Genomic DNA, 26,480 nt, shown 5'->3' with positions numbered 1-26,480 from the left:
TATCACGCGCTACTAACAGGTCCATGTCACCGAAAGGAACCATACATGTACAGCAGGAATCCAGTGAAGGACACTGAACATGTGCTTGGTCCTAATATGCAGCGTCTAAGTGACACTGCTCATGCTCAGCATTACTTCCTTCATATTTCTCCACAGGACTTGTGCTACTTCACACTGACAACCACTTTGGAGCCATCAACAGATGAACCTGAGCACAAACTGTGACAGGTAACTTACACGCACGCACGCACGCACGCGCGCGCACGCACGCACCTCACTCTTAAACAGAAGAAGCTTATCAACACTACACTGTATAAAGACCCTCACTGGCCTCAATGGAAATATGTCAACCAACAAACTGACTAGTACTGTAACAAGAGAAAAACATGTCACACGTTTCCCTGCTTTTACTTAAACACTGAATGTGTTGCCTAATGTTCTGTATTTTGACGTGAGAGTACATGAAATCAACTCAGCTGACATTATCAACTTATTTGAAGGATTCGTAATATTTAAATTGAGGTATATTTATAAAACATTATAGGCGAGCGAACACATTTACACACACATTCACAGCGATTTATGTTACGTCACACACTACATTTATCGAATATTAAAATGATGGAAAGTTTGAAATTGAGTCTTCTTTGTGAGGTGGTATTGTTTGGTGTTACTGCGCTGTTTCTCTTCTCTCTGTCTCACTAAACAGTGGAGGTTGTGTGTAATCATCTACACAACATAACCTGAATAACTCCAGTCATGTTAGCTCTCTGCTGGCATTAATCAGAGCCTGGCGTATTAATGAGAGCGCGGCAGCTAGCTAATTACACCCATAGATTCTGCAGCAGCCCATTAAATATACAAATGACAGAATTAAAGAGCCCAGCCTCTTCTGATTAATCTTTAAATGGGGAAAAACTAATGATGTCTGTGCAAACTTTCCCTTCACACATTTCTCCCCCTTTCCTCTCAACGCCGGCGCCTGGCAATCAATCATATTAATTAAGGAAAAATAATTTGTATCATTTAACATTTCCTGCGTTTCCCGCTCGGCTGCTGCAGCGCTGCGGCGGCCGTGTAAGGTATAAAACACGTCTGGAAGTGATCCAACTCTGTTTGTTCCTGCATTCATTCTCTTTTTTTTTCTGAAATGCGTTTGTAATGTTTCATCTCTCTTCATTTGGTGTGGCTTGATGAATTGCATCTGGATTAGTGGACTCACAAGCAGCCCATCGTCCTCGCTCCAGTCAGCCCACATCAGGTTCAAGTAGTTAAGAAATACAAATGAGGAGAGAGGACTATACATAATCCGTTTCGAGCCATTATCCATTTAAATGGATTTCTTTTAGAATGAAAATGACATATTTTGATCCCAGACAGTCACATTATGGAGCTGTAGGTACAAAAACACAGACAAGACTAATGGACTAACACGCATTTATGGTAACAAGCACTTACAGAGTATTCATATCAGAGCATAACTGCATATGGTTATAATCCGGTTTCATCTAAAGTAAGATTCAGGGTGGTAGGTTCTGACCTCAAGTGCATTAAACTCAAGCAGCATTAAGAAGCATCATTACTTTGAGGCAAACTGACTTCTAATTTATGGAAACAGGATCTCGTATTATAATTGCTGGACATGGAAAACAACCTATTTGGACAAAAATAATCTGGGTAAAGTGGCCATAAAATTACAGGTGAAAGGGCAAATAACGTGATTGTGCTTAGTGAACCAGGTTGATTTACCATGTGGAATATTGACACCGTAAGACATTTGTGGAAGCAATACATTAATATTCCTAAAATGGCAAATAAGGTTCATGGAGAAAAAAACATATCGGCTCCCCGTTCTGACACGTCATAAAATAAACCTTAGTTATGATTTTGAAAAGTTTTCCATGTCGTTCACTGACACTGTAGTAAAAACAGTGTCAGGGTTTTGTATTAAAGCTTAACTCATTTAGAAATTTTTACACTTGTCACTGTTGGAGCCACTAGATTTCCACAAGACATCAGCGATTGACGAGTCTCTCCTCTGTGATCAATTGACTCTCGAGGGGGCATTACACTGCATTACATTCATAATCCAATTTGGCTTTGATTTGTTCGCTGTTCTGTGCACTTCGATGGGAATAATTGTCTGTAGATGATGCTATTAGTATTGATGGTTGTAAAAGGGCGATGGTTTGAGGACTGCCGACACATTGATGGTCCAGAATAGATCCGGTCTAAAAGTGATTGTCTGATCCATTACCCTTTATGAAGGAGATGAGAGGCACCTCTCAATAGAAAAACTCATCATGCATTTGCTGGCAGCATTCGGAGAGATCTATTTAGCTTTGTGCTGTGGAAGCACAGCGATAAAACAGGATTACGACGAGGAACAAAAGGTTTTGGCTTCATATTTAGAGAAATTAGAACAACAAACTATTTGGTATCTGTTGGTACAGTAAGATGTGTGAGGAATTTTCCACCCATGGCTTTTCACCTGATTTCACCATCAGATGTAAACCACATTCACACTGAAAGCATAACATGATACAAGGTTTGTACAGGACAGCCAAGTAATCTCAAGCGGCATCGAGGAGCTTCGCTCGCTCAAATCCTGCTGATTAGTATCAGCAGTCATTAATTATGAGCGTCAGACTGGGTGATGTTCGCAGATGAAGCAGAACATGTTTGGCTGTGCAGCTCAACCCTCTAATGATGCTGGTAAACAGAAAGATAATTGTCCTTTAAGATGACTGGGGAAGTCATTCTGAAAGTCCAACAGACTGCGCCACAAGCACTGCATGCTGACACCGCTGTACGTCCATGTAAACAGTGTGTACCCACTGCACAAACACACGGTTACTGTACCTGTGAAGTCAGTGTTGACTGGGAGAGTGTCACTGGGAAACTGAAAGTAGCCGTTCCTGGGAAACCTGGTGCCTCTGACGACAGGAACTTGTGGATCTGACAGGGAAACGTCCGTCCTCTCCACCTGGAGATGTGAATGAAAATGTGATGTTTTGTTCCGACAACTGTATGGATCAAAGTAAATAATACTGCAGGATGTGTTTCTTCCCCTCTGCGGGTCTGTTTTTACTGCCCAGTGTTTGCTGTTGATCCTGGTGCCGCTGGAGGTTTCTACCTGAGGCGCTACAGGACAGATTTGGGGCTTTCTGCATTATACTGTAAGGTCTTACTGTGGGTTTTCGGGTTAAGATACATGAATAAACCTATTGAAAATCTAAATATTGAACAATGTGGGATATTAGGATGATAGTCACGGCAAAAGGTCAGGGGATCACAAAAACATTGACTTATGTGGGAATCTGCATAGTGCTTTATAATAATATAGTATGTTGATCACTATCGAAAATAAATTGTCAGGATTCATCCTCTGTAAACCATGAATACTGTGTCAAAGAACCGGACTCTCAGACCACCACTGTCTCAGATTACATACAGACAAATGAAGGCCATTAGAATATTTCCACAGACCTGGTAGAGCGGGGCAGGTCCGTTGAGTTGAGTGGGCGCATCCCAGTCTAGCAGAATGGTGCTTTCATCGACTTGCTGTAATCGAGGTGGGGACAGTCCCGTTGGAGCTGAGACCAGAAAGGCAGCAACAGATCAGAACGTCTGCCTTAAACGAGCTGCTGAGTCTACTTTGCATAAATACCTCAGCTTTGTGACAGTGCAGATACTGTAGCAGTGAATAAAGCGAATGTGGTCCTGAAGTTGCTTTTTCCAGTAGAAACGCGCCTTTATTCATTTCTCACACACTTACTGTATGTTCACACTGCACAAAAGTCCCATTTTCATTTCACAGAGGGTCAATTTAATTTCCCTCTTGCACTTTAGATGTTAAATTAAATGTCCCTTTGAAACACACTGGGAGCTACTGGAGCCGCAGCCTCAACATGTATCATAAATAAATCAAGCGGCGACTGGCTGAGGAACAGAGAGAGAAACATAGCAAGTGATGGACTGGTGCAGAGATGGGAAAGATGTGTGCATTAAGTGTCATTCCATCACGGTGTGTGTGTGTGTGTTTCAGTAATAGTCTAAATGGTGTGTGTAGGAGTAAATTAGCTCTTAGTGGCGCACACGCCGGCCATCTTCAGTGTGAGATCTAATAGAGCTCTTAAAAGGGAAGTGGACAGCTTGTCTAAGGCGGCTCATCTTGGCGTATCAAACCATAAATTACTGCCAATCGATAGCTTACCAGTCTATTCAATTTGAGCTATGCTGACATTTAGAACACTGACTGTGCCACACATGCACACACACACACACACACACACACACACACACACACACACACACACACACACACACACACACACACACACACACACACACACACACACACACACACACACACACACACACACATAGAGGCTGATAGCTACCATGATAGAAAATACATGTATGTGCCAGGTTTGTTTCTGCAGGTGAATAACTAAACCTTAAAGTCTGTACTCATCACTGTCCAGTAAGAGAGGGAACTTCAAAGCAGCTTTTTATTTACTATTTACTCACCTAGAGGGTGGAAAACATTTTACAGAACGACTTCACACACTCTGACAGATGAACACGTGTTTGCGTCGTGGAGTTGAGGAGGTCGACTCGCTCCGTGCTGATCAATGGGTTTCTAATGTGCTGCAGCGGAATCTGTGTGCGCCGCGTATTAATTCACTGCATCCTGCTTTAAATGGACTAAAACGCACTTAACACTACGACACATTCAGTTTGACAAAAAACACCCGTCCCGTCGCGAGTCGGCTCCAACGCGCACACACACAAGGTTAACAGTCAAGCAGAAAGGTTAATTCCAGCCGGTAATGAAGCAGCTAAATCACGGGGCAGCTCCCGGGAGCGAGTGTGTGTGTGTGTTTTCTGTTTTTACAGCGGCTGACATGTCTTAACAGGCTCTTAGCGTACAGTTACAGCACGCACACAAGCACAGCACTTATTGACATGGCGATCCCCTGCCATGCATATTTCTCTCCTCAAGAAGGGCCTCGGGCCAATTATGCGTAAATCAATAAAGTTCCTGTTCTGTTGAGTGGTGTTACAGTGTGACTGTGTATGCGTGCATGTCACTATGTGTGTGTCTTGTAGAACAAGCCTTTATGGATGTAGGATACATAAAACATCACCATCAGCCCCTGATTAGCCGCTCACTTTACGTGGTGATCAATAACACGCACACACACACACACACGCACACACACACACACACACACACACACACACACACACACACACACACACACACACACACACACACACACACACACACACACACACACACACACACACACACACACACACACACACACACACACACACACACACAGGGCTCCTTCCCTGCGTTGTGCTGCGTCCCGTCTCCGTGTGCGAGCTAATGTTCAGTCATGTGCTGTGGTGCAGCTCCAGCGGTTTTGCAGATGCTGTCTGCTGACTTACAGCAGATGGCGGCGAGCTCTAATGGCTCAGACTCGTGTGTCACTGCATCAGAACGGGAAGTGCCACTTACCCGCCGCTTCGCTTGGGAGACATGTACAAGCAGGGTTCATGCACACTCGACTTTAAAGAACTGTGATAAAAGTATTTGGAGATTAACAGATTCTGGGTAGGTTAGAAACCGATGACCAGAAAGGTTTCAGGTTAGAGAAATAAATCTTAATGATATTGCTGATGATGCTTGTGCTGTGGTTGGGATGTCTTTGATTTAGGTTATAAAGGCTTTATTGCAATAAGCCTTTTCAAACAAGTCAGATGAGTTTGCTTCAGTGCCTTTAAATGCACTTAGAATCTCATCTGTGAATTCCTGCCTATTTATTTACTTTTTAATAGTTAAAAAAAAAAACATGAGTGATATTTGCTGTGGAGCGTCAACTAAAGCTCAGCACCCACTGCAGTAGCATGATATGCAAATGGGTTTCTGTCTAAAAAAAACTGCCAAATGGCATATGCCATTATCATTTCTTATACGTGAAACAAGGGACGTTTTTGGCTTTGGATGAAACAAATCGCTAGTAACAGATGTGGCTGTTAAAAATACATTCAAAAAGTCAACTGGGTACAATAAGCCATATTGTAGTGTACTGTATTACAGTCGAGAGAAGTCTTTGGAATCACTTGAAATAAACACTGTTGCTGTGTCAACAGATGTAGCCATTAAAAATACATAAAAAAGTCCACAGATTACAATATGAAGCATCATTCATCACAATAAACACAAGGAAGGACTTTTTAAGAATCGGATGAAATTAAAATATTCACTGTGTCGACAGATGTAGCTGTTTAGAGTGTGTTCAAAAGCACAAATCCCTGAGCAAGTATTTATAGATGAAAGGCTTTTTTCACAACCATTGTCTATTCACCTAAACAAAAAATAAATAACACAATAAGCAAAACAAAGAAGACAAGAAGCCCATGAGTGAACAGATGGAACCGTGTTTGGGGAGGGGTCAAGCCTGCGTATGTGTGCAGGATGATTGCTGTGTTTCTGTGGCGTTGAGCCGCGCTGATCCGTTCGAGCTAATTTGTCCTACTTCCAAAATGCTTATAAATTTAAAGGCGAGACAGACGTGTGTGTTTCTGACTAACGGCGTGATTCATGGCCGGCAGCGAGCGTGTGCTACGCCACATTTTTCTTCTTGTAATTAGCAGTAAATTGTTTTTACTGCAGCTCACCATGAATAGCCCCTCTGGTTAACATGAGAGGCGCTGCCACCACCCAAGTCCCCAGTGTGTGTGTGTGTGTGTGTGTGTGTGTGTGTGTGTGTGTGTGAGACGCAGATCTCAGCATTTACCTGCTGCTAGGGTTCGTCCCGTGCTCGCCAGGCTGGTAACACATGCGGTCTTCGTACAGAGCGTAACGGTGAAGTTGTACACGTGATAAGGCTTCAGTCCCGTCACTGTGTAAACAGGGGGGGACGACGGCCCGACTCTGTGCAGGGCCTGAGAAACGAAAAGAGTAAAACACGCAGCTTGATGCAACCTCAAGGCTGCGGCTGAACCTCACAGGCTTTTCACCTGACCTGACTGACAACTGGAGGCGCGTAGGGGTTGTTGCTCTGCTCAGTCAACAAGTTGATGCGGAATTCCAGAACGGGTCCCCTGGCGACGACCCCTTGGCCCTCGGCCGTGCTCCACTTCACTTGGAGACTGGAGGGTGACAGTGGAGACACTTCTGGAGGAGCCATGAACTCTGGGACTGGAGACAGGAGAACGTGTGGATGTTATTTGGATGTAATGGAGTAAATTCTAAGGCTGTGACGTCCACTATCACGTCACCGATTAGACAGAAGGACCCTTTATTGAACGGTCGATGGGATCTACAGCAGGGAAATATGCTGTGGAGCAACAGCCACGCTCTTCTTCCGAACGCAGCGCACGTACGTGCACAAACTGTCCACGTTTAAAATGGTGTTATCATATGCTTGTTATCCAGACACACGGCTCAGAGTGATGTTGGAGGCAATCGTTTAGTCCTAATGAGCCATATCATCTCTTTGAAATTCAAATACCTTAATGAGTTTCCCCTCCCCCAGTTTGTACTCCCTCCTTCATTTCCTCGCTCCTTTCTACAACTTGCTCGATTTTCACATTATTTATTTCATAAAATGATTTTTTTATTATAGCAAATCAAGTAATACAGGAATCAAATAATACTCATTCACCTACTGTATCTACGATTCACAACCTACAAACTCACTATGGTCTTTGTCACACTTGAAGGCAAATCTGAGGCACAACATCTTAATTAGTGTTTCAAGAAAGACTTTGTGGATCTAGAAGCTGGAGGCCATCTTCAAATGAAGCCTCACACACCTTATGATTTAAGTTCAAATGCATCAATACGGACCTCCCTCCATGGTGCGTGCCGTGGTCCAACCTGATGAGACGCTTCCTGCCATGTTGCTGCTCACAACTCTCAGCTGATAGGTGGAATAGGCCTGCAGCCCTGGGACAGTAGTGCTGCTCTCAGGGGGAGACACGCCGCTACTGTTGCTTTGCTGCAGTTCTGGGGGATCACTTGGATCCAGCCAACCGGAGCTGAAGAACACCCTCTCCTCAACAGCAGAACTCGAGCTGTTGTGGGAGTCCACCGGTCCACGAAGAAACACCTCGTACTTTGTGATAACACCTGTTCAGAAAGTATGAAGGATTAGTCAGGAGTCAGTGTGACTGAAGGGACGGCTAACGAGACCCTGCTGCCACTGGACAGTTAAACTGGACGCTGTAGGCAACTCTGTTGGAAAAATACTGCATTTAATCATTGAAACATATTTTGCTGAAGCCTCGTTAGCTGTGCTATAGCTTTGAAGTTTTCTCCTTCTGCTCTGCAAGAAATAGGAAGTACCGGTGTGTAGCATCCTTATCTGATGAGCCCAATGCTTGCTTTGTGCAGAAAATATTTCCCACGTACTGTGTGACTATGCACCTCCCAGAATGCAATACATATTATGCACTGAATCCTTGTCTTCTCTTCAGTGAGAGGAAGTTGCCTTTGCTGTAAACTGCTCACTCCTTGCCAGTAAAATCCTGAAGAAGGTCTCAACTGATTGTGTCTGCTTTATTTAAGATTTACAAAGGTAGTAAGACTGAGTAAAGGTAGTTTTAGGTAGTACATTATTAGTACAGCAAATCCAAAATAATCACAAAGAGCGTTTGAGAGTAAAGTTGATGACATGAACATTAAGGATGAACATGTAACTGGGCTTGTTGTGACACCGGCGGGAGGCAGATTACCAGACTGAGAGAAAAACATACAAGACACACAAGCGGAGGGAGAAACCCGGGTTATGGGGCTTTGTTTGACACTGAGCCTTAAAGCCATTACAAAGCTCTCAGGATTTACCCAAGGCAGTGTGTATTATTAGGCTTGTGTGTGTCAAATTCTTACGCTAACAAGCCTGAAAGCCATGCTACTAGTCAAGCGTTCCAGTTAGTCATAGACGGGTGTAATTCGTTCCCTACATAAGTGCGTGAGTTTCTACTTGTGTGCACCGCCGTTCTAGCCCTACCGTTTGGGCGACCGGGGGGCTCCCAGGAGACACGCAGCCCGTGAGGTCCTGCAGCGCTGACGCTGGGTGGGGGCTGGTTCTGTGGTGGGGCGGAGGCTGTCAGAAGAGACAGAGGCGCCGTGGACGTGCAGCCCCCAGAGGAGCACGCCTGGACACAGACAGGATGGTCATTTTCCAGCTTGTACATAGAGGCGATGGTTAAAAAGTGCTGCTGTACCTCTAGAACCACAGTGTACTGAGTAAACGGCTTGAGACCACTCGCTACCGCCTCTGTGGATGAACCTGTGTAGTGAATGACGGGCTCCGCTCCACTAGAGGATTCAGTCAAGGATAACGCAAATCTGGAATAAAGAAAATGTTAATCAGTCCTTGTTCCTGCTCCATCTCTTGTCCTGGGTCACAGCCACCTCCTCCTCTCGCCCATCTTCCCCTTTTACCTCTCCACTGGGCCCGTATCGTTCCGTGGCGCGCTCCAGTTAAAGCTAGCAGTGGTTGGTCCCGGGCGTCCCACATGGTTTAAATGAAGATGCTCTGCTGCAGGTCGCGCTCCTAAAGTCTGGCAGGAGGCCAGTGCACTTGTTGTGGAACCAGCCACGTTAGCGGCCATAAGCCAGTAAGTGTAATTGGTGTACGGAGACAAACTGGTGTCTTCAAAGGACTTGGGGCCTTGAGAAAGAAGATGGAAGGAAGACATTTTTATCTTCATCTATAGGAGAGAAATGAAAATCTACAGTATGTGGATACTTACTGAAGGGATAGTGGCTCTGGGTCCTAAACACTGACTGCCCGTCTCTGATGAGTGTGTAGTTGAGGCTGTGAGAGTTTGGTGCATCAGGTGGATGCCATGAGAGACGGATGGAAGAGTAGCTGAGGGCAAACCCTACAGGGGCAGGTTGTTGGGAAGGTGCTAAACAGAAGGAGACAGAGAGAATAAAAATAATAAATAAATTATCCTTGAGCGACTTGAAAAAAATAAAAAACAAAACATATATTTAAAAAAAACAAAGCTTTTGTTTGTGAGCGAACCTTTGCTGCAGCCAAAGTGGTTTTCCGGATCAAAGTGACTCGCTCCAGGTTGACACGCATCACACTTGTCTCCCGTTACCAGCAGCTTACACTCACAGACCCCGGAGCCTGGATGACACGAACCATTAACACTGCCCACCGGGTCACATGCACACGGACGACATCTGGTGAAGACAAGAAAGGGATTTCATTATAGAGGACTAAATATCGACCGGCACAGGTGCCATTGAAAACATGTTTTCCAGCCATAGCCCTCAAACACAACAAATACTACTATGCTACTGTACATATGATACTGAGAGGGAACTGCATGTGTGTGTGTTCACAAGCCAGGAATGTACAGTACGTGTGAGGCAGCCTGGAGGTAAAGGTCAAAGCAGCTCTTCACTCACGTTAGTCATGTGTCTTCCTCCCTGTGAGGAACTGTCCTCACACAGACCACACCTGCTGGCGTGTGTGCTCACCTGCATGCGTGTCACATCCCTCTGTGTGCGTCTGACTGATAGACTTTGGTTCTCGTACCTCCCCAGGCCTGGGTTGAAGCCGAAGAACGTGTCGCGGCACTGGTCGCACCGTGGGCCTCCCACTGAGGAATGAGCGCACGCACACTGTCCGGTCCGGTCCTCGCAGCCGCGCTGAGACGCTCCCATGGGATGGCAGCCGCACTCCACACACAGGCTGTGGTCTGGAGAGAGGTAGAAGCCTGCGCACGCCAAAACATGACGATACGTGGGTTTGAACACGTGAACACACCACAGAGCTTATATTAGGTCAGATCATGTACATGCAGCCTGGGAGTTGTTATTTTGTGGGTCTGTCGCCGTCTGTTGGCCTTTAAAACCCAGTTCCAAACACTTTAGTCAACAAATAAAACCATGTAAGAATCAAATTGCTGCATAAATAATATAAAAACATATTATTTGGAGGCTTTACTTCAAAATACTACTTCAAAAATAGAAAATGAAGTTAATATGCAGTACATTATAAACTAAATATTGCCTCTTTAGCTTTATTTCATGAACCTCTCACACACACACACACACACACACACACACACACACACTCCAACTCACCTGATCTGCAGCCACTGCAGTCCCTCCCATAGCGTGTGGGGACACAAACACACTGTCCTGTGTTGCTGTCACAGGCTGTTCCTGCCACTGTTCCTCTGGGGTCACAGTTACATGGTGCACAGCCCTGAGGCAACTGCTCTGTTAAGACACCAAATAACACCACAAACCGTCATGGATTAACCCTTCACCTCCCACCTCCGCCACACAGGCCTACGGCAGGTACCGTGCGTCGCTCTTACTCTGGAGGTCCAGACTCCCATTGTAGTAGCTGGGTGCACAGTCGCTGCACTGGGCTCCCTCTGCTCCCTCTCTGCACGGGCACTGCCCCGTCCACGCGTCGCACACGCCGCCCGGCACGGTGCCACCGCTGTCACACGCACACGGCAGACAGCCCAGAGAGTTCCTCTGTTCCAGCGTGTGGTACCCAGGACGGCAGGAGTCACAGCGACGACCCTCCACGTGCTCCTACGGAGGGAAGAAGAGGAGGGAGCAGTAATAAATGGAGGACGAGAACCAGTCGGCCAAACAAAGGCGGCGATGGGCCTTTCTGCCTTTTGTACTGGAGACTGTTGGGGGATGCGTAACATTACGCTGACTTGCCTTACACACACACTGCCCCGTGTGAGGGTCACAGTCTGTTCCAGGTTCGGTCCCGTCCCGCGAGCAGTTGCAAGGAGCACAGGTCCCCTCCGGCCTCGGCCGGTACGACCCGCTGGCACACGAGTCGCAGCGCTGCCCCCCCACCCCCGGCTTACACTCACACTGACCCCCCTCGGGCTCACAGAACAGGCTGAGGGAGCCCAGAGGGTCGCAGCCGCATGGGACGCAGCCGTCTGGGTGGGAGCGGTTCCAGAAGCCGAACTCACAGCGGCCGCAGGAGAGACCTGGGGAGAGAGACATGCATCGTTATGAGGTAGAGCAGAGACGCTTCAGATGGAGAAACTGTGTACGGACGAAACACGCAACATGACGCCCGCCTCCCGACCAACAGGCCTCGCTCTGTTTGGAGGCGGGAGTGGCGAGAAAGCATGAGGGAAATGGCGAGTGTATAAAAATGCCATCATTAGGGCCGGGCCCTTCGCGTATGATGGATCACTCACCTAAGGCCAAACACTTAATTTCACCGGGCACAAAATAAATAAATAAATTAGGCAACTACAAGAACGAACGTGGGGAAAGAAAAGAGAACAACGGAGAGAGGAAAGGTGTAAAAGAAGAAAGGCAGGACTGGAAATGAAGCCCCTTGTTTTTTCTTTTAAAGCCAGAAATGAAGCAGTTTAAGTTAAGGTCCAGGTTGGTTTGTTGCCTGTATGTATTTGTTTATGTTTCCATTCCATCATCTCACCGCGTTATTCTCATCTACGTTCCTCTTCTAAATGGAACAAACACCACAGTAACCGCCGTAGCGTCGCGGCTGCAGCGTTTCTGGGCTGTGCGACTAGTTAAACCCCGACATGTAGCGAGCGGGCCTTATTTGAATATGCCATACGTATTCTATGACAGGCAATCTGTCCCTAAATGGAAGCCCGAGGGCAACGCAGCCGTTTACGAGGGAGCGAGCGTCCATACTGTATGCGGGTGGCTGAGGATGTGTGTGTGCAGACCTGCTGCCAGTTCCACCCAGTCTGTGGCAGACACTTGGCATTTCCCCCGCTCTGCCCACTTTAATGACTTTATGGATATGAATGCATTTCTCACCATAGATCATACTGCATAACGATGCAGTGAAGGTGTGTGTGCGCGCAAATCCTAACAAGGCCTCGATATAATAACTCTCCCCGATAAAGCTACATAATTTATTAGGGTTTATAAAAGTAAGTGTATTTTCTATTTGGGCGTAGGATCTTGTGGTGAATAAGTTACAGCTTATGATTCCTATTTTTGCAATTAGTCTCATGACAAAGAAGATCAGAGTGGAGCAAAAAGGGAAACAGGAAGACAATAAAAAGGAAGGAAGTGTGAACGTTAGAATTGAATGTGTAACAGAAGAGCTTAGTGCTGAGCGTGTGCGTGTGCGCGTCTGTGCGTGCTTTCAGGACATGGCCCAGCCCTTTTATCAGTAGCCAGCTGGTTAACAGGCTCATGCATCACCATTTCAAACGCTATTATGTACACACTGCACTCTGGCACCTTGTTATGAGGCCGCGCGTGTCTGCGTGTGTGTATCTGTGTCTCCGCGCGCACATTTCAATTCCGTCCTTCTGAAGCACGCCTGCCATTGCTCGACTCAAAGTATCAGCTTGGCGGTAATAAATTGCCATAATCAAATCTCATTTCTGAAAAATACCTGTGGGAGCGACCAAACAAACAAGGACGAAAAAAAACGAAAGTGGGTCTTGTAAGAAGGACTGTGAAAAATACAAGGGGCTGCAGCAGTTTGTTTTAATCAACTTGGCATTGAATTAGAGAATTAAATACCAGCTTAGTCCTTGATGGCACGCGCACACACACACACACACACACACACACACACACACACACACACACACACACACACACACACACACACACACACACACACACACACACACACACACACACACACACACACGAGGCCACATCCAGACGTTCCCCATACATATACATAAACAAACACTCTTACACACATTTGCGAGCTTGCATACACTCGCACGCACAAGCGCGGGCCCTTGATAGCGCGGCTTAGCAATAACCATGATGCGTCGAGTTGAGGAGCATTGGCCGGTTTTGCATTTCATACGAGCTTGCTCTTCAAAGACACACAGGGGAGAGAGTGAAACCATTTATCACAAAGAGAAGCACAACGGCTGGAAGCACCGCCAGCAGAAAAGCCTGTTTATTTTGGCTGGCAGAACACTTTAGGATATGGACGTGTGTGTGTGTGTGTGTGTGTGTTTGTGTGTGTGTGTGTGTGTGTGTGTGTGTGTGTGTGTGTGTGTGTGTGTGTGTGTGTGTGTGTGTGTGTGTGTTTACGTGTTAACCCCAAAATCACCACTCACCCGTACAAGGCATACTCTGTATGTGCAGCTATGCATTGATTCGAATGCCAGTTCAGAACAATTAGGCCAAGTTCTAATAAAAAAAGCTACAGATAATAACAAACAAACTGGACAAATGTTCTCTAGTCAGTAAAATACAGAGGCCTGAAATGATGTGTCTCCTTCAGCACGTGATCGTTTCCATGAAGTGCATTGAAGACAGCTGTACTGTGCTGTATACCTGTGACGTGAGCTTTACACTGACACTGTCCCGTGTGCTGGCTGCACGTTGACCCGCTGACGGTGCCCACGTCGCTGCAGTCACAGCGACTGCAGCCATCTGCGTTATCGGCTTTAAGGCCGTACCAACCAGGCAGACAGTCTGCACAGCGACGGCCCGTCGCCCCGGCCTTGCACCGACACTGACCTCCGACCTGCAGGTGAGCAGCACCAGAATCGTGGAGCAATTAGGCGTCTGATGATCACACGTGTGGTCAGAAGGGTTTAACCAGTCATCAGCCTCCTGATGTGTGAGTGTGTGTGTACCTCAGCGCACTTCACGCTGCTGCTTATCGTCCCAGCAGTGTCACAGTTACAGGGCCGACACACATCGACTGAGGTGGGGTCAGATTCCTCCAGCCTGAAAAAGCCACTCACACACAGCTCACAACTCTTTCCTGATAGCGAGAAAAGATCAGACAAGGGAGGAGGAGACAGGCCATCATCAGAGATAACAGAAACATTGGGCTCACACTGTAAAAACTCAGCTTGACTATAAATTCTGATCGGTAACATGTGGACGCCCTCTTAAACAGACGCCTAAACAGTGACTAAAGATCAATAGCCTGTGTTTTTGCATTCACAATGATTAAAAATCCCCAAAGCCCTGTTCTTTTTCACTGTAGGTACATTATTCAATTATATTCATACCTGTGGTGTTGTGCCTGCAGTCGTCACAGACGCCTCCTCCTCCTCGATGTTGCTCGTCCGGGTGGTCGTCGGCCTGCGCGTCGTAGTGACAGGAGGAGGCGTGTCCGTGGCAACGGCACGGCCGGCAGTTCATGGGCTGGAGCTGGTCGCCGGACCTGAAGGGCTTGTCGTTGTAGAGCGGGGCACAGCGCTGACACTGCACAGACGTTTAAATTACAAGATAGATACACGCTGAGAAAGGTGTTTAGGCAGAATGCTCCTGTTGACCACTGATTTATAATAATGGAACTTTATTGATCCCACATTGGGGAAATTATTCCCTGCATTTTAAGCCCTCCCCTGTGGGAGCAGTGGGAGCTATGACCTATGCCACGCAGTCATAGATGGCAGTTTACCCAAAGACAAAAGTCGTGGACACACGTGCACAGTAGGAAAGTTTGCAGTAATAATAAAAATCACGTTGCCAACTGTGAGAATACAACACAGACTTTTAAATAACTACATAGAACGCAGCGATAAAAGAAAACAAACATCCCGAGGCAGGAGATTAGGAGCATATACAAGCGTTTCCGTCGAGCAGAGTGCTTTTACTGATAATAGCTCTGTGTGCACAGAAAAACGGTCCCATGACAAGAGAAATGCTCGCTTTTCAGGAACAAAGACGGAGAAACAGAACGAGGGAAAATATAAAAGCAAAACCAGTGGCGTGTGCAAATGTGAACCTAAAGAGAGCGCGAGGAAGAATACGTAGAAATGAATAGAAATCACAGAGGTATTCTCTATATAACACCAGCCTGTACGTCACAGGCATCACCCCAACTAATGCGAAGCTCAACCATGTGTCAGCGCCACAGCATCCTCACAACAGTGGCTTCAATCTGAAATGTCCACACACGCACACACGCACAGTCGCAGCATAGGGAAATCAGAGCCCTAATGAGTAGTGACTCGCAACAGCCAGCGCTCGCACACAGGACCACTTTCATGTCAAAATAAACATACCTGGGTGTGAGCAGGGGGTAGGGAGGGGAAAGCCATATAAAAAATGCATTTTTCTGTAGCAGGGAGCAGCAGAGGCGAGAAGCAGCGACTACAAGCCCTTTGATTTTGTTCAGCAGTCAGTACAAATTATGGTGGACAAGGGGGGCATCAAATGGCGGGATTAAAAATGTATTAAAAAACACAGGAGTTCCTCCCATGTGTGACACAGGCAGACCTGTAGTGGGCTTATTATGTATGACACACAGAGGGAGGAGGGGGAGGGGGGAGGATGGAGGATGGGGGGCTGCATAAAAGCAGAGCAGGCTCTTATTTTGTACACGAGCGTCAGGGGAGGGGAGGATGGGGAGGAAAAAAAAAGACGGAGGAAAAGTGATGGGAACAAAAACGAGAGCGTGAACGATTAGGACAGGAGGGACGGGAAGACAAGAGACGGAGAAAACAATCCGGCGGCAAGAAAGGGCGCCAACAATGAGATCGCAAATCAAATCGATGTTAATGTGCGAAGACCACAAAAGGCCCCAAAGCTCCAGCTGAAGCCGCTGCTTTCATATTCACCGCCTTCCTGAGATCTAATAAGTTAGCGCCATCGTATAAAACCGGTTCTTCAGTTACTAAAAGACTTTGTGGAGGCACGGAGGCTGGTGTTCACGTGCAACAGCCTCTTCCTCCGCTCGGCGGTGGAGTGGGCGACCGCGAGGAATCCAGAGCCGAGCTCTGATGTGTTTGCATAGCGATAGATGCGTGCGAGTCCAAAGCATTGTTCCCTGTTGGGTAATTATTAACAGGATGTAATGAAGCAGCATGAGATTCTCTGGAGACGTGACAGACAGACACACACACACAAACGCACACACACACACACACACACACACACACAAAGCCACAAGACGAAAAAAAAGCAGCTTGTAAAGACACACACACACACACACACACACACACACACACACACACACACACACGGCCCTGTCGACGTCCTGGGACGTGTGCTGGGCTGTTTGCTCTGTCTGGCTTCCAGTAACGACCCGCTTCTCCTTTCTGCCCGTCTGCCCCAGAAGTGTTTCACTTATCAAAGGTACTTTTCTCTCTCGCAGCAGAAAGCTCTCGCCGCGTCTCTCCCCTCGTCTCCTCCACTGGGGCCGGGTTGAAGAGAGGGATCGCTCCCCTCCCATGTCTTCATTCCTCTGTTTTGTCTCCTCTACCTCCTGAATCTTCCCACATCACCTTCTTTTTCCATCAGCCCATCCCTCTGTACTGTACTCCCCCCGTCTCTGCCGCCCCCCATCTGCTTGTTCTCATAGCCACCACGAGTATGTGAGCAGGAAATATTACCATACCAAATGAAAGGGAGATTTTTTCTTTATTCTTTTTCCTTTTCATTCAACATTGCGTTACCTTCCCTCTCAACCAGCCTGCTAATTAGTCGAGGGACTGGAGTTTGGGAGTTAAAAGAGGAGAGCTCGCACTCATTCTCTTACTTCATACAAAAGGTTTTGATGGCGCCCCGTCACCTGCCACGGCTCCAGCAGCACCGTGCGAGGACTGCATCTACGTGGCTTTAATTGTGTTGCATGCGTGTGTTTCCACACGTGGCCGGGGGCCTCTGTAACGTTAACAGCTGTGTTCTGGGCGTGACGTCTTATTTTCACCCGTTTGGACGAAACCTGCTGATGGTGGCGGCTCCACTCATGGAGATGTGGACATTCAGACTCGCAAGCGTCCGTGTGTGTGTGTGTGTGTGTGTGTGTGTGTGTGTGTGTGTGTGTGTGTGTGTCAGACTCATCTCCTAAATGCCACGACCAATTTCACACTCCCACTGGAAAGGTCGTGGCACCGGATTGCGCGTGTGAGCATGTTTGCGTGTGCATGCCTGTTGTGTGTATCTAACGTTAACCCGGTTAACCCCGGCGCAGGTGAAAATCTGCTGCTGAGGCAGACTTCGGCAGCAGAGACCCTGAGCAACACTACTTAACGTCACCAGCCATCAACATCACACAAACACACAGGAAGTGTCCGTTTCAGCAGATTGTAGCAGCGACAAATGCGATTTTATAAATACTTCTGCACCGTCTGACCCCAACCTCTGCTCAACTTAAGCTCCAGTAATGACTGACGAACTGTGTCTGACGCACACGCGGCCTGATGTAACAACACGCGAACAGAGCCGCTGCAGACATTTGCATTTATGTACCACTAATATTTGACATTATTTGCACCGTCCGACAGAAAATAGAGCTTTTGATGGGATGTACAAAACAATATATTACATAGCTTTCAGGTATGACTGAATCCATCACTTGTGGAGAAACGTACGGAGACAGAGTGACAGAATAAGAGATCAAGTCTGACACAGAGTGCACAGAAGAAAGAATCAAAAGACAGAATGAGAAAGTGTGGAGTGTGTGTGTGAGAGACTTTAAGTGTGTGTCTTCTAAGGCCCCCGTTGATCATCTTGACACATGTCTGAGCATTTCTGTCACTTTAATGTCACTGTGGAAATTCTGCAGATTAGTACAACATTCGTCATGGTGCCGGGCCGATCCGAGTCAACAGAACACATGCAATATTAAAGGCTAATATTCCCCACAGTCTTTTATGCTCCAATATTATAGAGACAGAAGAAAGGCCCTGAATATTCACTCAGGGAGATGGCATGGACAGGTTGGGGAGAAGAGTGCACCCAGGAATACATATGTGCACACACACACAACGGACTCACAGTGCTCACAGCAGGAATCACTGCATGTGGAGGTGAGACGTAGAGACAGAGAGAAAAACAGGGAGAAAACAGCAACGGAGCAGGAGAAACTGAGGAAACTGGAATGAATTAATACTTTGAAAGGGAAGCAGAGTGAGGGGGTGGGGGGGTGGGATGAGGAAATGGCTCGGTGAAACGAAGCAAAAGACAAACAGAGAGCGATAGAGCGCTGATTAGAGATGCATGCTGAGGGAATGTCATTGTTCTAGTCGATTTGAGACATTATTTAAACTGAGACCCGGGAGAGAAGGACGCAGACAGAGAGCGAGCGAGCGAGCGAGAGAGAGAGAGAGGTCGACAAAGAGAAGAGCGGGGAGGTGGGACAGGGACCCAGAGTGAGCCCAGGGAAGAAACAAATAGAGAGGAAGTAAAAGAGCAAGTTTCTGCACTGATCTGGACCACGGCTTTGAATTTCACGTGCTCAGGAGATCTTTCGAAAACAACTTAGAGCCGTTCAGCTCATAACGGGCGAAGCTTGTTATTAGGATGGAAGCAATCGAGCAGCTGCTGGTTGACAGCTGTACTTCCCCACTGATGTCATCTGTCAAATACACACACATGCAAGCACTTAATAGTGGGACACAGGTGTATGAATGATACATAAGCAGTGAATAATGCAGGCCTGTCCTGTGCTGCAGCGAGGTGGAGCAGACATGTGCAGCTCTGCACTGCTGACCCACTGGAAGCCTGTGTTGGAAACATGTGCTTCTTGCACCAGCTTGGCTGATGTCCATGGTTATATTATGCTTTTCTTGGTCTGATGCTGCTTGTATGAGCTCATCAGTCTCTACATTACACACAGTGATGTTCCCGATCTGATTTGATCTGATCCCAGCGCTTCTCTACAACTTCCTGAACTCAGTCCAGCTACTGCTTGATCGGGTTTGGATCCAGTGATTGAACAGTATATGGATGGAAGGATGGATGGATGGATGGATGCATGGATGGATGGATGGATGGATGACAACTCTATTTACAGCTTTAAGTGCATTCAAAGATAACCACTTACATGTACTGCTATTTAGTAAAAACCATGACTGCACGTTTTAAATTTCTCTCAAATGAAAAATAAAAAACACTGCATTTTACAGAATCAATGTTCAAATAAATGTGTTTGTGTGACTTATTACAGATGTCCTCTCAATGAGTAAATTGTCTAATTAGGACTGAGGAGTTTCTCCGCATGGGGGATCCCTCTGTGCTCAGTGTTTATACGCCTGTATATGAACCATACTGTAAAATTCTAGACACTAACACAGGCTGTGTGACATTGGTATATTTAAGTAAACATTAGTGTTGAACGTTTTTCGCTCATGTTCGTGTCGACATTTATAGTCATGCATAAACATGCAACGCGTAACCATACATCGGCCCCACTCACGTTATTCCCCTCCGTGTGGCTCTCGGGGAGACACAGGCAGCGGTACGGCATCGCGGCGGTATCACAGACGTCCGCGTGGCCGTGGCACTCGCACCTGGCAAGACAGGAGATCATTTAAGAGTTTGGCCTGAAATATTATTCAGAAACACACACGCTCAATAACCCAAAGTTTAAAGTTCCTCTCGCGGCTTCTGCAGAACAGCGGCAGCGCCATTCGGAACCTTCCATTCAACATTTATAAATGCCACCCTGAGAATCAGCAGCACAACATAACGGGCAGCGGACCGTCCTTTCCCTCTCCCTCCTACACAAACTGCCCAACACGCCTTTAATCATTCATTGACATATTCAGTTTCTTTCTCCCTTTCATTCTTCCATGTCGGTGTCCTTTCCCCTCTTGTTCTCTTTATGTCACTTTCTGTTACGCGTTGGTCTGATTAATTAAATCTGAATCTCACAAGCAAACCTTTATAACCAAAGTTGTTACATTGAAACTTCAGCAGAGACGTCAAAGGCTAAACTACTACTAAACCTACAGTAAAAGTCCCTCATTCAGTCCTTTATCTTCTTATAATGCAACTGGTACATTAACAATAGACTATAAAAGCAGAAAACTTCAAAATGTCTGAAAGCATAAAAATACAAAGCAGTATGTAGGATAGTTCACAAAGATCCATTCCAGAGCATCTATTTATATATTGCTTTAGAAAGAGTGACGTGAGGAAGGAGGAGAGTAAAAGGAGGAGGGATGAGGACGACTAAAAAAAAATGTACAGCTCCAAATCTCTGTTTCTTCTTCTTCACTCTAACAAGCTACTAATTAAAACAGCTTAGAAGGAGGAGGAGGGAGAGAAGGAGTTAGAGATGATTGCCTCCTGCATAATCCTATAATTACTACAGTCATAAAAAACAGTCACTCTGTCAGTCTAATGAAGAGATGTGTTCGAAATTACTCCCGGACTGCTTTGCTCAAACTCGAAAAGTGTTTTTCAAGAGTTTCTTTGCAGCAATTACATCACTAAAAGTTTGACAAATAGCGGATGTGACTTAACTCACATAATTAGAACTCATTCAACACGGTGACATCCAGCCATACTGAGGATTGTTGGCTGATTAATGCTCGTTATCGCACACTGTGGACGGACACGGCTCCTCACCTGCCGCTGACGGTGAGCTCCTTGATGGCGTAATATCTGCGTCGCCGGCCCACGCCGTCGGTGCCGCCGTGGAGCTGTCCCCTCAGACGAATCCTGACCTGCGCGGCCAGGACCATGCTGCGCAGAGCAGGGGTGTTGTAGAAGTCGTTGTAGCCGGGCCTCGGGTTCGGATGTGGGCTCAGCAGGCTGAAGGTGACGTTGCCTCCCGCGACGGGCGCGTCGCTGGAACACATGGTCACACACACGTCTTCAAATGAATGTGGAGCAACCTGAAGCAGTAACTGTAACTCTTCCTGGCAGAAACATCCAAACATCTAATACAGGATTGAATAAATCACCACAAAACCCCAAGCCGCTGTTCTGTTTGATGTAATTATCAACCGCTAATATCACAGGCTGTGTGACGCTGCCAACGCGGGGTTCACTGGCTCTCGTGCCAGTTTAACGATCACCGTGCGTGTGTAACGCTGCCAGGAGAGGTTGTGTGTGATTTCATTTGTCAGTCAAGTGAAAAATAAGCAGTGACTACATAATCTGTGATCTATTCATACCCGTTCCATCTGGTGCCAACCGAGGCCTTGATGCAAGCGGCGATGCCAAGAATGAGACTGTAGGTGGTGAGCTTTAAAAACCCAGTCCCTGTGTGAGTGCCAGCGGGAGTGTGTGCGTACTGTAGTGTACATGTACTGTATACATGAGGACGTCCTCAGTTTACGGCATGCTGGTAGCAGAACGGCTGCACTATACTTTATTTCCTCTTGCCAATTACTTCCTGTGACCACCCAACATCATCCTGTGGGACCAGCAACTTTGGGGAAATGCTCAATTGTGTTCAGCCCTTTTTTTAGTTGGGACCAGTGATTGTAGGAGTAAAACTGACTAAAGTTTAACTAATAGCGTATCATATCAAACCTACCTGGGCAGCTGCAGACAGTTGACGGAGTCTGGTGTGAGCAAAGCTCCATTGTTCTCCATGTCAAACACACTGCAGTCTTTGGCCATGTACTGCCAGTCCACCCAGGGCTGCTGCGCCTCGGCGTCGCTCTCCTCTTCCGCCAGGGCTCGTCTCTGGATCTGAACTGATTCAGGCAAGAGGCCGTCGAACTGAACGATGACGTAAAATACCTGCAAGAGAGAAGTTAACCTGTTTGTAATAAGTATAATAAACCTGTTTACATGTTATTCATGCTAATCATCCATCTCTTTCTCTGTAGCTGGTTATTATTCACTCCATTATACAAAGACCTACTCCTTTTTTTATGTCTTGTATTTAGGCTAAAAACACCAAACTGCAGTTTAATGACAGCTCCGCATCCTTACAGTTAAAAATGCCTTTTTGTCTTCTTGTGGCTTCCTGTAACACACAACATGTGAGCGTCTATGTGCAGGTGTGTGTGTGTGTGTGTGTGTGTGTAGTGTTATCTGTCCGGCTCCAGTGTGGGCTGGGACAGTGGGTTACACAGCGGGGAGCGCATTAAGCCACCGCCACCGCTCAAACCCACACACACTGAACTTCACAAAGTGTCTTTTATCCGAGGACATGAGTTGAACGACTACGTCAGGACGGCTCCCAAAATTCTGCCCACACTCACAGGCGCACTTCAGAGGGAAGAGGGATGAGTCCTTCGACAACCCCGCTGTCGACGCTGCCCAAATCCAACAATCTCTATTTCTCTGCCCCTTGTGTGTCTCACTGCAGCGCTTGGAGAAAGGATGAAACTACTGTCAACTGCAAACACAGCTGCACCCTCAGATACTGTCAAAGGTTTCTGTTGCACCATTTCGAATGTAAACCGCACCCTGATGGCATTTAGTTGAAAAGGCAACACATAATAGTAACAAATAAGCAAACAAGCGATGACCCAGAATGACCTGAGTGCAGTCTATCACTGTTTCTCCTCCAGCTGTGCATCACCAACACGTTACAGCATGGAACTAAAACTCTGATCAGAATCATTTGAGCTCATGTTGCATACGATGCATATCAACTGTGTTTGAACCCAAATCGCATCTTAAATGTTGAAGGAGGTAGGTTCTTCCAGCAGTAATGCTGATTCTGAGTGATGCCAGAAAGCGTCTGGTGTGTATTACCGTGGTACCTGGTATTGTCCATTAGCCAAATCCACGGTTATAGTGACTCCTTCATCCAGTTCCTGTGTAGTCATGGTTTTAGAAATCCACTTAGTGCCCAAGTCCTGGTCATTGACGTAACTGAGAGGGTGGGAGTTGAGATTCAGTCTCAGGACTCTGTCATTAGTGGTGTCCTCCACAGCATTGGGGATGCAGTATCTGTGAACAGTAACAGAACCGTGGCTCCAGACTGCAGCTGGTGAGTAGAACATTTAGTGAACCTGCGGCAGCGTCCAGTACCTCTCAACTAAAGGGTGCACTCGGGGGTGAGTGGGAGGACAGCGACACTCTGGCTGGCTGTGGAGCTCCGGCAGGACTCCAGCGTATAGCTCCACGATTTCCCTGGTGAAACAGTCTACAGTGTCTGACACATGGTACTGAAGGAAAACCCCGTCCAATGCAGGAAACCGGGATGAGGAACTAAAAGTCAACAAACTCAGGATACTGATTTAGTGAAGTGTATTGTGTATTGTGTGTACTTTGAAGGTACAGTGTAATGGTGATGACATCTATCGCCACACATTTCCAACCTTCTCTTTAACAACACTCTTTTTTTTTGGTAGCTTTTTGCTACCAGATTATCCCACTCACCTGTTAGTCAGAGCGGCAGGATAAAATCTAAAGTCCTGCATCCGCCCAATGAACTGATTAGACCCTGGAGAGACGAAAAGCAGGGGGGAAAGAACATAAAGGAGGCGTTAATGGGTTTGTACTTGAGGCAGTGAGCGAGAGGATTTCACAGTATTTAGTAGATTATCTTATCAGTTTATTGATAGTGGCGGAGAGAAGCGGCCCACAGCAGCTTATTATGGCCGAGTTCACGATAGGAAGGCGAACAGGATCTGCCACAGTTCACATTTGCTTCCATTAGAGAGCAACAAGAACTCTAAAGGCAAAGCCATTAGCCTGGATTAAGGCCAGAGCAGACCTGTGTAAGGATAACCACAAACAACACATTTCACCGCTTCCAATTGGAAGAAATAAAACCAGAAGCATCAGCTAAGACTTAGAAGAATGTTTCACATACACAAACCAACTAACAAACTACTAAAACAAATTCTTCTGACTATAAACATATTAATCAGTGCTGTATTTTTCTGTATATTTCGCTCTAACAAAGGCTGCGTATCGATGCAGCAGGACAACATGGAGCCACAACTCTGATGAAGCTGGCGGCTGTTGAGAAGAAGAAAAAGCAAAGATTTGGGACAAAAGACGCCAAAGTGTCTTCATCCACCAAACATATGCAGGAGCATCGTCAACACACGGGCGCCACCGTCCAGACACACATGTTGATACTGGAGCGCACACAAGAGACACGCATGAGAGCCCACCAGCAAACATACGTGACAGCGTTGGACAGAACATGAGAGAGCCGCCACAGATGATGACGCGGGTCCAAAGGGAGCCAGGCTCTTTTAGTGTCCAACAAACTTCTGTCTAGTTCGACAAGAACTCTTAGAAAACGGATAACGTCTCTAAGCGCCGACAGAACCCCTGCCATGTCTAGCTTTGTCTGTGAAAGTGTGTGCGAGCGTTTGAGGCTTTCCAAAAAAAAAAAAAAAGACACATCCTCACTTTAGAGGAGACGAGCGAATGAGTGTGTGCATGCACGTGCGTATTTGCATTTGAGAGGCTTTGCCATGTTTGGCCCGACTGCGGCGCGCGAGTGTGTTCGTGTGTGTGAAACAGAGTGAGTGTTATGAGATGTAAGTGTGTTGGATCAGTGTGTGGTTGTGCAGCCTTAGGCTTTGGCTCAGGATTTCTTTAGCGTGTGGAAATGGGATTATGGCTTCCTCTGAAAAGCACTCTCCCTATTGTTACTGGGATGATGCAAGGTATAAGCCTTAATTCTCTTTTCCCTGTGTAGGTCTCTGTCTTCTCTCACCGGGTTTCTGTCATCCATCTCTCTCGCCTCCCTCCTCTTTGTTTCATGTTGTTAGAAATGATGACAGGTAATGCAGGCAATTAGGAGTGAGGTGTGATTCGTGTTTCCCTCTGTCATTTATTGACCCTGTCACAGATTAATGCTCATCATTTATAAAAGTTCGTCTTTATCAGTGATGACACATTTTAATGTGAGGTATTTCCTTTTTCAGGTTGGAGGGAGAACATGCGAACTACGCAGGAACTCACTGCACTTTTTGAACACACTTGTTTAGTTAGTGGTGCACCTTCAAAAACTAGACATAGTTGCTAATCAATGTATCTGATCAGCATTCGCATAATCCATCCAGTGATCAGAATTCCAGACACAGCCTGCAGGTTCAACAACCACACACACACGCTCTCCCCTGAGCCAATCACTTGTATTGATCAACCCGTTTGATGTGGTCTTCAGCTGATCAGATGCTACCTGCCATGAACTAAGGGATCGATGGCCGATAAACGAGAAGAACAACACTCGTTTATCACCCCGAAGATGAACGGATATCATTTTTCTCTCAATTTCTCTCCTATTGACTCTGAGATGGCTCGGAGGCAACACCAATCAATCTTGGACATATGGCTAAAAGAGAATAAGGGAAAGGTGCTGCCTTTTTTTTTTTTTACACAGATGCGTTTGTGCTCATTGTCTCTCATCCCATTCGGTCAAGGCGGATGACCACCCCCTCTGATTGTATAATTAGTTTAGAACAAAATTAAAATTACATGATGAGCACAAGCCGGTATCCTCTGCATTGCACCTGTTATCAGTTGAAACAGATTTAAATGGACGGCGATCCTGTCATTTACTGTACCTGACAGTAGAATGCTAAACCAGAATGTGATGATGTAGTAGTTACACCTCTTTTTGTAGACTCCTAAACCAAGCGACTTTAAATGCATGTGACCGCTGCTGTCTTTACCGTTGGAGCCGAGTCCCACCCGCATGGCACCGTCCTCGCTCACATCGTTGAGCCGGGCGCTCAACAGCCTGGTGTCAGACGGCGTCCCATCCTCCTCGAGCCCGTTCAGGAAGACGCTCGCGCGTCTGTCGTGGACCTGGAAACCAGTCGGTAAACTTCAGTCACGGCCCAAGAGCCGCGGCGGTGAC

The 26,480-nt window shown here is 46.7% G+C and overlaps 1 protein-coding gene across 4 annotated transcripts in view; it reads right to left on the bottom strand.

Moving 5' to 3' along the window:
• The window catches only part of ush2a (Usher syndrome 2A (autosomal recessive, mild)), a 126,221-nt gene that overhangs the window by 78,324 nt on the left and 21,417 nt on the right, over positions 1-26,480 (bottom strand). For all 4 annotated transcript variants that reach the window (XM_029145283.3, XM_055507189.1, XM_041070128.2 and 1 more), the window contains 24 exons: positions 26,293-26,428; positions 24,035-24,098; positions 23,684-23,785; positions 23,413-23,602; positions 22,230-22,438; positions 21,314-21,535; positions 20,157-20,250; positions 15,019-15,214; positions 14,635-14,765; positions 14,330-14,522; positions 11,732-12,015; positions 11,371-11,596; positions 11,132-11,269; positions 10,581-10,761; positions 10,059-10,222; positions 9,781-9,939; positions 9,470-9,698; positions 9,250-9,373; positions 9,033-9,180; positions 7,871-8,152; positions 7,044-7,219; positions 6,816-6,963; positions 3,490-3,596; positions 2,863-2,986 (listed from right to left, as the gene is read on the bottom strand). In XM_029145283.3, the coding sequence (XP_029001116.1) occupies positions 2,863-2,986; positions 3,490-3,596; positions 6,816-6,963; positions 7,044-7,219; positions 7,871-8,152; positions 9,033-9,180; positions 9,250-9,373; positions 9,470-9,698; positions 9,781-9,939; positions 10,059-10,222; positions 10,581-10,761; positions 11,132-11,269; positions 11,371-11,596; positions 11,732-12,015; positions 14,330-14,522; positions 14,635-14,765; positions 15,019-15,214; positions 20,157-20,250; positions 21,314-21,535; positions 22,230-22,438; positions 23,413-23,602; positions 23,684-23,785; positions 24,035-24,098; positions 26,293-26,428 (4,027 nt within the window). The remainder of the gene's footprint in view (positions 1-2,862; positions 2,987-3,489; positions 3,597-6,815; positions 6,964-7,043; positions 7,220-7,870; positions 8,153-9,032; positions 9,181-9,249; positions 9,374-9,469; positions 9,699-9,780; positions 9,940-10,058; positions 10,223-10,580; positions 10,762-11,131; positions 11,270-11,370; positions 11,597-11,731; positions 12,016-14,329; positions 14,523-14,634; positions 14,766-15,018; positions 15,215-20,156; positions 20,251-21,313; positions 21,536-22,229; positions 22,439-23,412; positions 23,603-23,683; positions 23,786-24,034; positions 24,099-26,292; positions 26,429-26,480) is intronic.

Source organism: Betta splendens, chromosome 3, assembly GCF_900634795.4.
Source record: "Betta splendens chromosome 3, fBetSpl5.4, whole genome shotgun sequence".
Classification (NCBI taxonomy): Eukaryota; Metazoa; Chordata; class Actinopteri; order Anabantiformes; family Osphronemidae; genus Betta; species Betta splendens.
The sequence above is the reverse complement of the archived record's forward strand: the minus strand, read 5'-3'. Positions and strand labels throughout refer to the sequence as shown.